The sequence below is a fragment of the Myotis daubentonii genome, chromosome 8 (genome assembly GCF_963259705.1).
Source record: "Myotis daubentonii chromosome 8, mMyoDau2.1, whole genome shotgun sequence".
In the NCBI taxonomy this organism is placed as follows: domain Eukaryota; kingdom Metazoa; phylum Chordata; class Mammalia; order Chiroptera; family Vespertilionidae; genus Myotis; species Myotis daubentonii.
Genome location: NC_081847.1, coordinates 30757977 through 30775242, shown reverse-complemented (window position 1 = coordinate 30775242; position 17266 = coordinate 30757977). Strand labels below are relative to the sequence as shown.

General features: G+C 50.4%; 1 protein-coding gene and 1 pseudogene across 2 annotated transcripts; one reads left to right on the top strand and one right to left on the bottom strand.

The window, feature by feature from the left end:
• Positions 1-4404: 4404 nt before the first annotated feature.
• On the top strand, positions 4405-16796 carry AP5S1 (adaptor related protein complex 5 subunit sigma 1). 2 transcript variants are annotated; one of them, XM_059705640.1, is made up of 4 exons: positions 4405-4536; positions 9601-9930; positions 13153-13341; positions 15743-16796. In XM_059705640.1, exons 3-4 carry the CDS (start codon positions 13169-13171, stop codon positions 16167-16169), a joined length of 600 nt encoding a protein of 199 aa, XP_059561623.1. In that variant the 5' UTR covers positions 4405-4536; positions 9601-9930; positions 13153-13168; the 3' UTR covers positions 16170-16796. The 2 variants fall into 2 exon arrangements, with proteins under 2 accessions (XP_059561623.1, XP_059561622.1); XM_059705639.1 differs by lacking the exon at positions 4405-4536 and having other exon boundaries at positions 9308-9930.
• Positions 6848-6992, bottom strand: LOC132240389 (small nucleolar RNA SNORA48; annotated as a pseudogene).
• Positions 16797-17266: the final 470 nt, after the last annotated feature.

Below are 17266 nucleotides of genomic sequence, written 5' to 3'. Positions count from 1 at the left end.
CTCAGGAAATCCTCTGGGAATACCACTGCTCTGTTAACTACCCCTCACCCCCACTCCCACCCCCACCAATGTGAGCTGTTGGTGATTGCCGGAACTCCTTGGCAAATGTACACATAAGATGCTGCCTGACACAGAGTACACACAGGGCAGGAGTCATTACCGCTTTCTGTGGAAGTTCATCTACCTTCCAAAGTAGGTGGTGGGATGATTATTCACTTTGTTTTGCAGATGGGGATGTGGAGGCTATTTCTAGCAATTAGAAGGGACTCCAGGTTCCAAGGCTGAGTCTAAAGGACACTTGCCCTGTCTTCAGCTTGACCTCCAAGTTTGTTACACCTAAAGGATTGGTTTTTACTCCTGCTCCAGAGCCCCCTGCAAGGACACAACGTGTGTGTGTGTATGTAGGTACCTGGGGACTGGGCCTCTGCTCAGGGAGTGTGGGGCCCTGAAGACTCCAGAACACACACACACACCCCTCCCCCGCCCCATCCACCAAGCAGGCAGCTGACACAAAGGCCAGCATTTGTTTGGGTGAGGGAGCTTGCCCCAGAAACGCAGAAACAGCTGTGCAGGCCCCTGAGTAAAAGAGTGAGCCCTGAGCATTATCCTGCTGAGAACTGTCTGCCCCACCCTAAATGCTCAGATGGTCTCCTGACTCCCCCTACCTGGTTTTACAGAGGAGGAAGGCAACGTTGCCCAGAGAGGGCACTCACTTGCCCCAGGTCACACAGCAGATATACTCAAAGTAGGCATTCCAGCAATCCAGGACTGTCTCACTCCTCACTTCCTGCCTTGGTCCCAGAGCAGCCAAGGGGGTGGGGCTGGGCTGCCTGGCTTCAGCCCTCAGTGTACTCTTCCCACTCCATCCGTCTGGATCAGACCACATGGGGAGGAGGGAGCTACGGGCACTGCGTGTCTAACAAAGCCCAGGCTGTGTGCCAGGTGGTGACATGCACAGCCATGTCTGCCCTCATAACCCCCCATCAGAGGCATAACTGCAGTCCCGGGCACGTAGTCTGCTCCAGACACTTTTATATATTATCTCAAGCTCACCAGGGCAGTTTTCAGTTCATTTTGCAGGGGAAACCGAAGAGGAGGGCAGGGAGGGGATTTGGGGCAAGCCAGGAGACAAAACTTCCACAAGAGAAGGCCCTGGTGCAGGCCTGAGCCTGGGGGAGGGGTTCACCTTTCCAAATCAGGCCAGGGTCCCTTCTGACTCTGGGAAGTTCAAGGGATGAAGCAGAGGTGCCCAATCCCCCAACCCTCCAGCAAGAGAAGCTCTAACTGCCTTCCTGGATGCTCAGAAAGGGAAGAGGATCAGACAAGGAAGTGGTTTAAATCCTGGGCTGCTGGCCAATTTTAAAGGTTGTTTTGCTTGGGCCAGGGTGGGGCAGGAATTCTAGTCTGCGAGGAACCATGTGCGGCTGGCTCACGTGGTTAAAGAGCTGCGTGAGGTTGGGCGCAAGTGGGAATCTGGCCTGTGCCGGGCCTAGCCAAGTCAGCGGGCAGGCCCAGGGTCTGGGCATCATCGGACTTGCTCTCCAGGTAACTTGCAATGACAATTTCAAAAAATGTTTTCAGCGCGCTCTCCCTCTGGGGAACGTGCCTGTGCCATTCCGCCCCTTCTCTCCTTCCCCCACAGGCATGCGTCTCCTAAACTCTAAGGCAGTGGTCGGCAAACCGCGGCTCGTGAGCCACATGCGGCTCTTTGGCCCCTTGAGTGTGGCTCTTCCACAAAACACCGACTCCTGCGCATGGGCCACGAAGTTTCAATTGCACTGTACGCGCGCCTGCACGTGGTATTTTGTGGAAGAGCCACACTCAAGGGGCCAAAGAGCCGCATGTGGCTCGCGAGCCGCATGTGGCTCGTGAGCCGCGGTTTACCGACCACGGCTCTAAGGGATACAGGGGAGCCGTGGGCAGCGGGAGCTGGACCTGGGCTAATCCCTGAACCTGTCTCCAAGACTCCCTTTTCTCTGACTTCCCTATGAGCTAAAGCAGCCCAGCCTCGGCTCTGCTGTTGCTTCTTCTATGCTAAGCCCTTCCTTGTTTCACTGTCCCCAGCTTTAATAAACGTACCCTCATGCTAAAAAATAATAACGATAAAATTAAAGTTATGTTTTTGTTTTTTTAAATTGATTTTAGAGAGAAGGGAAGGGAACGGGAGAGAGAGAAACATCAATGTGAGAGAGAAACATCCATCTGCTGCTTCCTGCATCCTTTCCTGGGGATTCAGACAGGAACCCAGACATTTGCCCTGCCCAGGAATAGGACCCAGCACCTTCTGATGCATGGGACGACGCACAACCAACTTAGCCACACCCACCCCAGCCAGGACAAAATAATGGTTTTTTGCTTCACGCAACAAAATAATGTTTTTTTCGTGTGTGTGTGTGTTCAGTTGAATAGTCAACATTTCCTCGAGGGCACACATGTGAAGCATAGAGCAGAGACCTGAAGAACCAGCACACAGCTCAAGGTTCAGGAGTGTCTCCAATCCCACGTTTCTTCATAGTCCCTCCCAGTTACCTAAACTCTGAGGTCACCACTATTCTGGCCGCTATCACAGATTAGTTTCACCTGTTCTAGAGCCTCATCTATGTGAAGTCATAGAGCTCTTACTCTTTTGTGTCTGGCTTCCTTCAGCATGATAATTTTGAGACCCATCCATGTTTCCTCTAGTAGTACTTTATTCCTCACCATGTAGTATTCCATTATATGAATATACTCCTAAATTGAATTATTCATTATACTTTTCTTTTATGACTTTTAAATTAAAAAATTAAGGTATAGCACTAGCCGGGTAGCTCAGCTGGTAAGAGTGGCGTCCCAATATTTCAAGGTTGCGGGTTTAATCCCTGGTCAGGGCACATACAAGAATCAACCAGTGAATGCATACGTAAGTGGAACAACATACTGATGTTTCTCTCTCTTTCTCTCTCCCTCTCTCTAAAATAAATCAATAATTTAAAAAAATATATTTTATTGATTTCAGAGAAGAAGGGAGAGGGAGAGAGAGAGATAGAAACATCAATGATGAGAGAGAACCATTGATTGGCTGCCTCCTGCATGCTCCCTACTGGGGATCGAGCCTGCAACCTGGGCATGTGCCCTGACCGGGAATCAAACTGTGACCTCCTGGTACATAGGTCGATGTTCAACCACTGAGCCATGCCGGCCAGACAGTAAATTTTCTTTCTTTTTTTTTTTTTTAAAAATATATTTTATTGATTTCTCACAGAGAGGAAGGGAGAGAGATAGAGAGTTAGAAACATCGATGAGAGAGAAACATCGATCAGCTGCCTCCTGCACACCCCCTGGGGATGTGCCCGCAACCCAGGCACATGCCCCTGACCGGAATCGAACCTGGGACCCTTCAGTCCGCAGGCCGACGCTCCATCCACTGAGCCAAACCGGTTTCGGCTAAATTTTCTTTTTTATTAAGATATAATTTAGCCGAAACCGGTTTGGCTCAGTGGATAGAGCGTCGGCCTGCGGACTGAAGGGTCCCAGGTTCGATTCCGGTTGAGGGCATGTACCTGGGTTGTGGGCATATCCCCAGTGGGAGATGTGCAGGAGGCAGCTGATCGATGTTTCTCTCTCATCGATGTTTCTCTCTATCTCTCTCCCTTTCTCTCTGTAAAAAAATCAATAAAAAATATTTTTAAAAAAAGATATAATTTATATGCAGTCAAATTCACCCTTTTGAGCGTACAGTTCTATGAGTTCTGACAAATGCACGCTGTTGTGTAACCTCCACCGCAATCAAAATATACTAGTAGGTCATTTTCGTTCTGCCCTCCATGGATTATTTGGGACTATTTCAATTGTACTGAAAATATACCCGGGAGTGGAATTGCTGGGTTACAGTGTGTATGTTCAGCTGTAGTATTTTCCGCAGTTCTCCAGGGTCACTATGCCAACTGATTTCCCACCTGCAGTGTCTGAGAGTTCTGCTGCTTCACATTCTCATCAGAATTGATCACTTCTAATCTCTCTCTCTTAACCAGAGAATTTAATTGTTGCAGATGGCGAAGAGCTCTGCTCTCAAGGCTGACTCTACGAGCCATGGCCTGGCAGGCGTGGGCCGGTGCGCCACTGACCCAGCCTGTTTTCGGACTCTCCTATACTGAAATGCTAGCCTTGCTTTTTTTCTTTTTCTTTTTTCTCATCAGTGTCTTTTAAAAAGTTACAGTGACTCTGGAGTTATTTGGCTGTGTGTCACTGGCTTGTATCCATCCACGGACAGCTCACAACCATCTAGAAAACTTGTGATTTCTAAAAAAGTCTTTATCCCTGGAACCGAACACACAGCACCGTACTTTCCAGAGGCAATAAACTGTTGATGCAGAGGGTGTTGAGACAGGGAGGCCCATGGCCACGCGGGATCTGGAAACAATCAGGAGAGGGAAGCTGAGTAATGACGGAGACGTCGCTGTTTTGCAGCCATGAAAGTCAAGCCTGAGAGAACGTTGGGTGATGGGAAGTTATTCACAGCCTATTGTTTAAAGAAGACAGTGGGTTATGGGACAGAAGGTAAGAAGCAATCCCACCCAACTCCCACAGGAATGTGTGTGGGCGTCAGGCATCGCTGCGGGGATTGCCTCTGCCCCACCCAGCCCACATTGCACGCACACCACACCGCTGGGAGGGGGTGGCCACCGCAGCTGCCAGGCTCTGAGTCAGCATGCCTGGGGCAGCGGGAGGGGAAAGGGCCTCACGTGTCTGGGCCTGAGCCACCTCGTGGGGCCTCCTGGCTCTCAGCCTGCAGGAAACAAGACGAGGCCGCCGTTTGAAAGGGCCAATCACACTTGGACGAGTCTTCCTGGTACCCAGCCAAGACTACTTCCATAGGCCCTGGGGCTCACTGAAGGGAGGGCTGGGAGGGAGCTTCCTGGGTTGGGCCTGGGAGCCCTGGGTAAGGAAGTCACCAGTCTGGGTGGGAAGAAGTTCCCAGGCCTGGGGTGTAGGGGGTAATTAGTGCTAAGCTTGTGGCCTCCAGGAGCTGGGGGCAGGAGCTAAGCCAGCCTCTGGGGTGACCCTGAGGGGCCAGGGGAAGAAGGGGAAACCCAAGGGGAGGGGAAGGAGCAGGCTAAAATCAATCTCTTTTGACATGAACACCTGCCTCTGCACACGTGTAACATGGTGAAAGTTACTTGATCTTGCTGTGCCTCAGTTTCCTCATCTGTAAAATGGAGATAATAAAGCCCCTCCTGCCGGGCCAGCCTGGCTCAGTGGTTGAAGGAGAAGTCTTGCCCAACTTTGGTCCCCTTTATTCTAGAGCAACCACGTCCACTAAGTCTCAGCTAGCCGGTATTCTCTAAAAAGCAGAGAACAGTTTCCTGCTTTTCTCTCCCAGAAATGGCTAGATAGCCTTAGCAGGAAGTCAATCAAAAATCCATTGCCTGAGGCTGGCAGATTCCACCTAATTGCTCTCCGCAGTCCAGAAGTAGGCGGTGGCTTGACTGGTGTGGCCTGAAGTCTTGGGGTCTACACAGGTCATTGATAAGGGTTTCCAGCTGTCAGAAACCAGCAGGGCTGTCCTGCGTCTGGAGAGTGGAAGTGGGACCTGGGGCTTGGTCCTAATGTCTGGGGGAAGCAGCAGAACTTCCCAAGCCGGGCTGCCCACCAGCAGTTCAGGACCCTGCTGCGCTTGGGTAGGTGGGGAATAGAACCTGCTTTGCAAATGGAGTCAGTGACGGTCATCAAGCGCATCCTAGTGGTGACACCAAGGGAACCAGAGGCAAATACCAGGCTGCTGGCCACGGTCCTGGGTGCTGAGCAGAGGAGGCCAGGATGTGGGGAAGGGGCCGATGTGAGGGTCTGTGGGCACTCCGCCAAACTCAGAAGACCACTGAGAGGAGCAGGGCTGGGGAGTGAGGCTATAGTCCCCTCTGCCCACAGCCAGAGGGAGAGGAGGGAAAATGACAGGAAGCTGTGCCCATGCCCCCCGTCCCCCAGTCACATTTAGGCAGGTGGGACAGGCCTCAAATCCAGCCATCTGTCTGCTTCCTTCAGGCTCCTTTAATTTTTTTTTTTTTCGTTCATAGTTGTTTTTTTTTTTTTATTGCTTAAAGTATTCAAAGGGTATTACATATGTGTCCATTTTATCCCCCCGCCCTAGACAGTCCCCTAGCCTCCCCTATTCCCCAGTGTCTTATGTCCATTAGTTATGCTTATATGCATGCATACAAGTCCTTTAGTTGATCTCTTACCCCCCTACCTCCTGCCCCCCAACCCTCCCCGGCCTTCCCGCTGCAGTTTGACAATCTGTTTGAGGCTCCTTTAATTTTTTTGTTGTGCTTTATTTCATTTTACTTTTCTTCCTTCTCTTGTCCGTCTGTCTCTGTCACACACACACCCATCTATGCCTATCCCGCAAACCCACATCGCTACATATTAACTGTGGGCCTGGCCCCACCCCAGTCTCTAGGGTAATCACTATGAAAGCCTCACACACATAAACATGCACACACACTGCCCTCATCACTTCAGAGGCCTTATAACCCCATGAAGAACTGGGAAGTTCAGCCTATCCAGCCCCCTGCTCTGGGCTGCCACCAGCCCAGAAGGCCCCAGCTGCTTTAGCTCTGCTTTCCTGTTCTGCCTTTGGATTAATAGTTGCCAAAATTTATTGATTTACTGAGTGCCCACTGCACGCCAAGCTCCATCCTGCTGCCTCACCTGGGAAGGAGATAGGCTGCATGTAACAGAAGCCCCACACAGCAGTTAACAAAGCCGAAGTGTGTGTTCCTCACTCGGCAAGAAGGCTCTGTGTGTCTCAGAGACCCAGGCTCGCTCCCGCCTCGCTGTCCTCAGCACACGGCTCTTTTTGTTTTGTGTTTTTTTATGTGTCCCATGCATGAAACAGCTCTGGCCACAAACATAGGCATCAAGCTAGGATGAACTAAGAACTGTAAGTCTGCTCTGCCCCTAGCTGATATAAGAGCCACACCAGCAATCAGGTGTCTCCTTGCCCATTGCCAGGGGGTGCACATGGCTCTTTATTTTTAAACTAGAGGCCCGGTGCACAGATTCGTGCATGGGAATGGGAGTGGTCCCTCAGCCTGGCCTGTGCCCTCTCACAATCCAGGACCCCTCGGGGGATGTAGCAGTGCGCCAAGCAGCAGTGCGCCAAGCACCAGCACCTGAGCCGGTGCTGGTGCTGCACTGCTTGTGCTCATCCCAGCTCGCTGCTGCTGTTGAGTCAGGAGAGGCTCCCGCTGCCACAGCTGCGCTCACCAGCCATGAGCACAGCTTCTGGCTGAGCAGCGCTACCACTGTGGGAGCACACTGACCACCAAGGGGCAGCTCCTGCATTGAGCGTCTGCCCCCTGGTGGTCAGTGCATGTCATAGTGACTGGTTGACCGGTTGTTCTGGTTGTTCGGTCATAACGGTCACTTAGGCTTTTATGTATATAGATATGTTTTTATTGATTTTTTTTAGAGAGAGAGAGGAAGGGAGAGGGATAGAGAGATAGAAACATCGATGAGAGAAAAACATCATCAATCACCTGCCTCCTAAACGCCCCCTACTGGGGATGGAGCCTGCAACCCAGGCATGTGCCCTGATCAGTCACTTCTTGGTTCATGGGTCGATGCTCAATCACTGAGCCACACTGGTTGGGTGGCTTTTTTTTTTAACGAGTCGTGCCCCTGTGGCTACTTTTGTTTGTTTGTTTGTTTTTAATTGATTTTAGAGAAAGGAAGGGAGGGAGGGAAGGAGAGAGGGAGGGAGAAAGGAAAGAGAGAGAGAAAGAGAAACATTGCCACATCCATTGGTTGCCTCCCGCACTTGCCCTGACCAGGCATCAAACTCAACCTGGGTATGTGCCCTGACCATGAATCAAACATGCCACCTTTTGGTGTGTGGGATGATACTCCAACCAGCTGAGCCACACTGGCCAGGGAGCACGTGGCTTTTGATCTCGGGGGCATAAGCTGGCAGAGGGGTAAAAAGGTAGGAATGGCACCTCAGACTGCCCCACTTATCTGGACACCACCTCATCAGGGTCCCCCACCGACTTCAGCATAGTGGTTCAGGCCAGCTGCTCCCTGCGGTTTCCTCTAGGCACCTCACACAGGCTGGCCCCACAGTGGCCTGGGACTTGGACTGGACTCACTGCCTGAGGAGTAGACAGAGGACGGAATACTGTATTCTGGATGCCAGGCGGCCCCCAGTGACCAGAGCCCTTTGCCAGCTCTCTGCTGTAATCAGCTGGCAGACACGAGTCCTGGCTGAGAGTGATAGGGACTTGGGATCAGGAACTGAGCCAACATCACCCCAGCCTTACGGCTGAGGCCCCACACTCTGGTCCTGCCCCTCCATCCACAAATAAGTTTGTGTGTTGTACTTGTGGTCAAAATGCCCACATGCCCTGCCCACCCCTCTAGGCTCCCTTCAGTGGCCCCCTGCCCAGGCCTAGAGGCAGAAGGGCCCAGAGTGCATGCCCTTGGAGGGCCCTGGCGCCCTATCCTTCATTTTTTCAGTTGTCAAGGACTGTGTTTGGGTTGGCTCCAGACCTTCCTTGTGCATGGCCCTCGCTGAGTACCATATCAGGCTGGATCCCCATCAGGGACATCACTATCATAGTCTGACCCTGGGTGCAAAAGGGGCACCTGAAGGCTAAGGGGTTGTTTGGACAGGAGGCTTCCGGAAGTTTTTGTCTGAGCACATGTTGAAGGATAAAAAGGAAAGAGCCTTCCAGGCTGAGAGAACAGTCAGTGTGGGGGGTGTGGGGGTGTGTGTGTTGGTTTTGAGAAATAGAACACTGGGACACATCTGGGGAGGCTCCAGCAGTTCACATGCCAAGAGGTAAAGAAAAGGAGTGTGTATTTGTGCGGGGGAGAGCACCCCAGACAGGCACTGAGACCCAGGACACCTTGTGGGGCCCCAAACACCTCTCGGCCAAGCCCCCATTGGGGCTTTTACCCCATGCAGGGCTCTGGAAGCTGGCCCTGCTTCAAGTTTAAGGTATAAGCCTCTTCACTATGCTTCTGATGACAAGGAGGGAGCTTGCTAGAGGTGGGAGTGTGAAAGAAGACTGGTCAGCCTGCTAAATCCTATGGACTTTGCTGGGAAGTGACTGACCTGCCAGGGACACACAGCTGGGACCAGAATTTGAATCATTCTACTCCAAACGGAGCCCTAGTTTTAACCCACTGCAGGAACCACAACCCAGAATCACCCCCGCCCCTCAAACCGCACAAATATGCATATTCCCCCCAAGTCATAATTTCCAGGAATCTGCATTTTTTAAAAATTTGTTTTTATTGATTTCAGAGAGGAAGGGAGAGGGAGAGAGAGATAGGAACATCAATGATAAGAGAATAATTGACTGGCTGCCTCCTGCATGCCCCACACTGGAGATCCAGCTGCAACCCGCCCCAACCGGGAATCGAACCATGACCCCTGGTTCATAGGTCCACGCTCAACCGCTGATCTGCATTTTATCTGACGCCCCAGTGGTTCCCACGCATATTGGTCTGTTTGAGAGCTCGGGCTCCACGTTCAGGTCCCGCCAGCCTCACAGGGCAGAGACCATGGGGGTGGAACCCCGCCCTCCGGCGATGACTCGGCCCCCCGGCCTCTTCCTGAAGGTCCACGGGACGGGTCGCTGCGCCCCCTCGCGGCCACCGGAGCCAGTGGACGAACCCTGCATACCCGGTCCAGGAGTGACGGGCGTGGGCGACGCCGGGAGCTCGGAGCTCGGAGTCTTACGTGGGAGGAGGAAGGTCGCCCGCGCCGGATGTCCAGAAGTGGGAGCGCCTGGAACGCCCCCGCCTGGCGTACGGAGCACCGCACTCTGCGCCCGTCACCCTCGTGCACGCGCCCGCGACTCGGGTGCGCAGGCGCCTAGAGGCCGTGCAGTCGCCATTGCTCCCCCGCCAGCGAAGCGCCTGTTAGAAGCCTGCGGGAGCAGAAAGAAGGTAAGTGCGACGCCTCGAGGACAGCGGCAGGGGGCTGAAGCGGTAGCATACTCACGAGAGGGTACCCCCGCATAGCCCTCGCCGGCTGGAGCAAGGAACTACAACCCCCAAAATGCACTGGGCTGCAGGTTTGCGCGAGGCAGTGACGTCAAAGGTCTGTGCTGCTGCCTTTTCTCTATGGGGGAAACGCCGTGGCGAGGGCTGATGACGCGTTCTTCTTCTGGTTAGAAGGTCAATGGAGGTCAGCGGGCTCTGGTTCTGAGAGCGCCTTCGCGAACCTTCTTCCTGTCTGACCAGCTTAAGTCGAAGATGTTGCCCAGCCAGTGTGGCTCAGTGGTTGAGCTCTGACCCGGAGGTCACGGGTTGGATTTCCGGTCAGGGCACATGCCTGGGGTGTGGGCTCCATCCCCAGGGGGCGTGCAGGAGGCAGCCCATGGATGTTTCTCTCTCTTAAAATAAAACAAATAAAAAGTAAACATATCTAAAAAATAAGAATAAGAAAACTAAATAAATCGATGGTCTATTTATACTTAACTACAAATATCTGTATACTGTGTACCCCCTGCCTTTGAACCCTGGCTGGCTATGGAGCCACTCAGACACCATCATGATCATCATCATCACCATCATCATTATTATTTAGTCTTTTTTTTTTAATATAATGCCAGAAATAAAGGATTTATTACATGTATGTATTACATGGGAGTTCCTGAGACAGACATCTTCATGGAAAAACACTAAATAATTTATAACTCTTATAGTAAAATCAAGTATCCCAGACATTATTTGGATTCTGACTTTCAGGCATGTGTCAAGCTAACTACTTGCAACATTGGTAACTTTGCTTATAGGTTCATAGCCATGTTGAAAAATATCCTGCCATAAGTGCTCATATATATTAGTATTTATATTTGTGACTGCATTATATTTGCTGGGTGAAATGATAGGAACACTTGTTAAGGCTATTTATACATGTTGCCAAATTGCTATAGACAAAATTAAAAGTGAAGGACTAGATTTTTAAAAAATCAATTGTGAAAACCAGTTAAAATGAATACAAGAACCATACCCCTTTCCACCAACAGTATATGAGAGTGCCTCTCTCACACCTACTTTGTGGAGTTAACAAAGTTTTAAACAATTTTGTAGGCAGACCAACAAACCAAATTAAACAACAAAAAACCACAGCCCACCCCCACCATGGTATTTAGTAGTTTGGATTCGGTAGGTTAGTTGGTTTAGTCATTTGAACTTGTTTGTTTACTTGGGAAGTTGAGACAAGTTCTGTCCTCCTGAAGTCAGAGGAGAACTATTTTGTGTTTGCTACCAGTTTGAGACCTATCCCTTACTTTCCTTTTTATTCTAACAAAATTTACACCACGCTCATGGTACAGTAAGCAGTTCTAAAGTGTATAAGATAAAAGTTGGGCTCATACTATAAATACTGTTTTCTAAATTATTTTTCCTTTGAACATAGGATGTTTATAGTGAGTATGTATACAAATTTACATAGTATTTCACTACAATTGAAGAATTTGTTGCTAGTGGTGGATATTCAGGTTGCTTTCAGTGTTGTTTTTTAAATTAAATTTTATTGGGGTGACATTGGTCAACATGAACATATAGATTTCATGTGTGGATTTCTAAGTTACAAAATCTATATATAGCACCATGTACCCTCCACCCAAAGTCAAATCTTCTCCTGTCACCCCGTATTAGGACTCTCTTCTCCCTACACCCTTCCTGCTGGCAACTGCCACACTGCTGTTTGTGTTCGTAAGTGTCAGTTTTATATCCCACATATGAGTGAAACCATATGGTTCTTAGCTTTTGCTGTCTGACTTATTTCACTTAGCATAATGTTCTCAAGGTCCATCCATGTTGTTGTGAATGACGTTATTTTGTCCTTTCTTCTGGCTGAGTAGCATTCCATTGTGTAGATGCAACACATCTTCTTTATCCAGTCCTCTATCACAGGCACTTCGGTTGTTTCCAGTGTGTATGTTTTTGTTTTTGTTTTTGTTTTTTATTATTTAGTCTTTATTTTGAAATAATCTCACATTTTAAGAATTTTTAAGGAAAGAACCCCTGTGCCCTGGCCGGTGTGACTCTAAAGGGGTTAAAGCGCCTACCAGCCCCTGGTGTGGACCCGCCCATGGGAGGGTGGCAGGTTCCATTGGGGCCAAGGGCAGCACCTGAGTGGCAGGATCTGTGCCTCCCCCACTCCATGGCCCATGGAAGGCAACCAATTGATGTTTCTCTCTCACATCAAAGTTTTATCTCTCTCCCCTCTCTCCCTCCCCCTCCCTTCCTTCTTTTTCACTTTTTCTGAAAAGCAATGGGGAAAATATTCCTCGGGAGAGGACTAAAAAAATAAAAAAAATAAAGAATTCCTGTATCCCTCATGATAATTAAGTTAGTTACAGATGTGATGCCCCTTTGCCTCTATGTTTAGAGGTATATCAGTGTGTATTTTCCTTTTTAACATGTTTTTATTGATTTTAGAAAGGAAGGGAGAGTTAGAAACATCAGTGATGAGAGAGAATCATTGATTGGCGGTCTCCTGCACGCCCCCTACTGGAGATCTGGCCTGCAACCCTGGACATTTGCCCTGACCGGGAATCCAACCATGACCTGGTTCACTGCTCCATGCTCAACCACTGAGGCATACCAGGCATACCGGCCACACCAGCCCAGTATAAGTGTGTATTCTCTACAAAGAAGGACATTACCCAATGTTCAAAATCAGGAGATACTGATCAAAACTATTATCTAACGTGTAGTCTATATTTAAATGCTTCCAGTTGTCCTAATAATGCCCTTTATCGAAACTACCTTTTTCTTGGATCGGGATCCCATCCAGGAACATACCTTGCCTTCAACTGTTTTGGTCTCTTTAGTCTTTCAGTCTGGAGCAGCTCTCCAGCTTCCCTTGACTCTCATGACTTGGACACTTTTGCAGATTCCTGGCCAGTTGTTTTATAGAACTGAATTTAAGATTGTCATATTTCTTCACTCCCAGGCTGTTATGGGCAGAGGTGGTGCTGGCCAGACTTATTCAGAGGCCGGGGGTGTGTCTTGGGTGGGTGAGGAGGACCAGTGACCAGCCACACCAGCCTCCATACAGACTTCCAGACCTTGCTGGGCCAGACCCTTTCTGTGGTTGCCTCCCCTGTTGGGGGTTTCACATTCATCTCACTGAAGTGTTTGGCTTCCCTGTAGCACCCACCCTGGAGCCATGGTCCACGCTTTCCTCATCCACACCTTGAGGGCCCCACAGGCAGAGGAGGGCCTTTGCCGAGTGCTCTACTCCTGCGTCTTCGGTGCCGAGAATTCACCTGATGACCCACGACCACACGGTGCTGAGAGGGACAGGCTCCTCTGCAAGGAGCAGATTTTGGCTGTGGCCAGGTAACCACATAACCTAGTATAGCTCTGTTATTGGTGGAAGTGGGGCATCCCTTTCCTCACTGGGTGCTGGGGGATAATTTTCTGAGGCTCGCCCAGGAGGATGAGTAATTTTCATTTACGTGGAATTACATCCCTGCATTCCCAAGATCCCATTTCCCTTCATCCAGTCCAGGAAGAGATGCAGCTGGGGATTCAGCAGAGCTAGAAGCAAGGGCAGTGTCCAGAGTTTCCGTTCCATGGTGGCGCTGGTCCCGCACAGCATTAGGCTAGTTACAGTCCATTAGTCCATTGTGTGGGGTCTACATGACTGTGAACCACGTGGGCAAATGCAGGGGAGCCAAGGAGCAAGTCCCCTGCAACAAGAGTCCCGAGCGAACCCAGAGACAGAGAGGGAACTCCTTTGTGTAGAAGCTAAGTATCTTTTTTTTAAAAATATTTTTATTGCCCTAGCCTCTGTGGCTCAGTGGATAGAGCGTCGGCCTGACGACTGAAGGGACCCAGGTTCGAATCCGGTCAAGGGCATGTACCTTGGTTGCGGGCACATCCCCAGTAGGGGGTGTGCAGGAGGCAGCTGATCAATGTTTCTCTCTCATCTGTGTTTCTAACTCTCTATCCCTCTCCCTTCCTCTCTGTAAAAAATCAATAAAATATATTTTAAAAAATATATATATTTTTTTATTGATTTCAGAGAGGGAGAGAGATAGAAACATCAATGATGAGAGAGAATCATTGATCGGCTGCCTCCTGCACACTCCGACCTGGGGTCGAGCTCGCAACCCGGGCATGTGCCCTTGACCAGAATCGAACCTGGGACCCTTCAGTTCACAGGCCGATGCTCTATCCACTGAGCCAAACCAGCTAGGGCAGGAGCTAAGTAGCTTAAATCTTCCTGTGCTTGCAGTGGCCACACCTACTCTGACCAATGAATTGTTCCCAGCTGTAACTGACAGACTAGACTTTATGTCACCTATACTTTACTGGGCATGCTCTGTTCCTCCCCTGTACAGACTCTTCCCCCAGAGATCTGCGGGGAATAGACCGGTGGCTTTGCGGCTTCCTGGCAAAGCTGCACAAATGGCACGCTCTTACCATTTGGCCATCCCCCTGCTCCTTTCCTGCTAATTAATAACTGGATTAATTACAGTGGTATCAGCCCCACAACTTCATTGAATACATGCTTAATTGTGATAGGTTTTCTGGGGAGCACAAGAAACAGGGGGACTAAGAATCAGAGAGGAAGTTTTAGAGTCGTATTTTCCAAAGAGTCTTTTATAGTTGTTCACAAGTGTTATGTGAAAAAGGTTTAAAGAAAGTATTAATGCCTTTATTATTGTTTAGCTAAGATTTATTGAACCTGAAATATGTGCTAAGCATATATACACACTTATGTGTATATATGTATGTATACACATACATATTTCATGTGTATGAACTCATAGGTACAGGTATTATCCCCACCTTACAGATGAGTCAACTGAAGTAGAGAGAGTTTAAGGAACATAACCTACACAAGATTATGCAGCTAGAAGGCCATAGAGGTGGGATTTGACTGTGGGCAGCAAGCACCAGTATAGATTAGACATGCTTTGCAGTGCAAGAATTCTCAGGGCCTTTAGTGTGCCTGTAGGCTTTATACATCTCTAAGTAGGAGAGAGAATACGGTGCAAAGGAAGCCCTCATGCTCAGAGCCTTCCGAAAGCCTGGGATCTAGAGTACAGTTTGGGAAACACTGTTCCAGTTGGAGTGCCTGGGCTTGGACCTTCCCATCCCAGACTGAGTCAGTGGGTGCCAGAACCTGGTCTCTGTGCGTTCTGGCAGGAGGATTAACACTCTGAGACAACCTGGTGTCAGACCTCCGCCATCCTCTTGTTCCTCTGGACCTCTGCCCCCTTCTGTGGCACAGGAAACCAAACATTGCTTTAAGACCAGCCTGTGCATGGCCCAAATTGGAGGGCAGTTCAGGAGAAATGAGAGAGTGCCTTCAAAAGCCTGGATGGCCAAAAGAAAGATCTTTCTTTTTCATCTGGAGAGGGTTACAGGAGGGAAAGTGGGTGGAGAGCTTGGGCAGCCCGTGTTAGACGTGGCTTCTCATTGGTTGCTTTTCTTTACGTTGAGGAAGCAGATGGGTCAGGATTTCTTCCCCTGGTGCCTTTTTTAGCCCAAGGAATTCTGTTCAAAATCTGCCTTCTCTTGGCCACACTGAGCGAAGTGGTTCAGGGCCTGGAGGCTGGAGTCCAGATTTCTGTTCCAGCTCACACTTCCTTCTCTGTGGCCCTGGGCAGCTCACTTAGTCTCTCTGGGGCTCAGTTTCTACATCTGAGATATGGGGACAGTGGCAGCTCCCAGCTCCACGGATGGTCAGGAGGATGACAGAAGTCGGTGACCCACCCACTCTCCCCAGGCAGGTGGAGTCCATGTGCCGGCTGCAGCAGCAGGCGTCCGGCAGGCCCCCCGCGGAGCTGCAGCCCCAGCCCTCAGATGAGCCGATGCCCCTGCACGAGGCCCCACGAGGGGCCTTCCGCCTGGCGGCAGGGGACCCTTTCCGGGAGCCTCGGACAGTGGTGTGGCTGGGCGTGCTCTCCTTAGGCTTCGCCCTGGTGCTGGATGCCCACGAGAACCTGCTGCTGGCAGAGAACACACTTCGGCTGCTGGCACGCCTCCTCCTCGACCACCTCCGGCCGCTGGCCCCTGGCACCAATCTCCTGCTGCGGGCTGACCGAATCGAGGGCATCCTCACCCGCTTCCTGCCCCACGGTCAGCTGCTCTTCCTCAATGACCAGTTTGTCCAGAGTCTGGAGAAGGAATTCAGTGCTGCCTGGCCCCGCTGACCCCTCGCTGCACGGGACTTTGCGAGAGGGCACTGAGGAAGGGCAAGGCTGTTCAGACACACAACCTGGTAAAACTTGGCATCTCCCTGCTACCCAACCTGCTCCCGGCTCTGGTGTGCTGCCACACCCAGGACAAGTGGATGGGACAAGCTGGCAGAAAAGGGGGCAGGGCAGGAGGTAGAGGTGAAGAATCACAGAACAGTCTGTGCCTGGAGGTGCCTCATGACTTACTCAGACTGCCACCAAGGGCAGCCCCTCTCGTCCTTGACTCCACTCTCTCCCATTCCCATCCGCCAGTCCTCTACAGTGCACCAGCTCCGAGTGCCAGGGTGGTGCTGGGGTGGTGAGGATCAGCTGCCTGGAACTCGGCCCATGTTCTTTCCCCAAACCCACAGTCATCACCATACAAAAGGGGTCTGAGACTCAGCTCCACCACAGTTCACACATGTCAGTCATTCAGGGGGATTCTATAGGTCCTTTTGGGCTCAGTCCACGCTTGCCAAGCAGCCTCAAGATAATCATGCGCTTCCCTCATCCGCAGGGAGAGAAGGTGCCATCGGGTGAGTGTTAGAAATCTGGCCTGGATGATGTTACCTTTCTCATTTTGAATTAAAAGCACCAACTGTATGATTTTGTCACTGACCCCTGTAGGACAGGGACCCAAGATCATGGTGGTTCTGCTCAGTGTTGCTCGCGCCAATAAAATGAAACTGTTCTGTAAAGTAGATCAGAGAGTTTATTCTTTGGCCAAGGAATTGAGAAGGATGAGTTGTGCTCAACAGATCCCTTCTCCCCAATTCTGGAGAGTTAGAAAAGTCTTTTTTTATTTTATTTTATTATTTTTATTTTTGCCATCACCATTAATCTCCTCTATGCCCTCTTCCACCTCTGTTCCCTCCCTCCCCTAGGAAAGTCTTAAAGGCTTTCGTGGGGGAGTAGTTAGGCAGGCTCAGGGACAGAGATTCCCAAGGAGGGTGGAGGGTTCTGGGCTTGCCAAGGGAGCATGCACTGTTCCCAAACATGCTTGGAACAGGCCTAGCCATACATTGCATGTATCATTTTAATGTTAAGTCTCCATCCCTGGGCATGAAGGAAAG

Excerpts from the sequence above, each read along its gene's own strand:
- AP5S1 (XM_059705640.1), top strand. The coding sequence starts at position 13,169 with ATGGTCCACGCTTTCCTCATCCACACCTTGAGGGCCCCACAGGCAGAG. Across the intron at positions 13,342-15,742 it reads CAGATTTTGGCTGTGGCCAG|GCAGGTGGAGTCCATGTGCC; the intron begins GTAACCACATAA and ends CACTCTCCCCAG.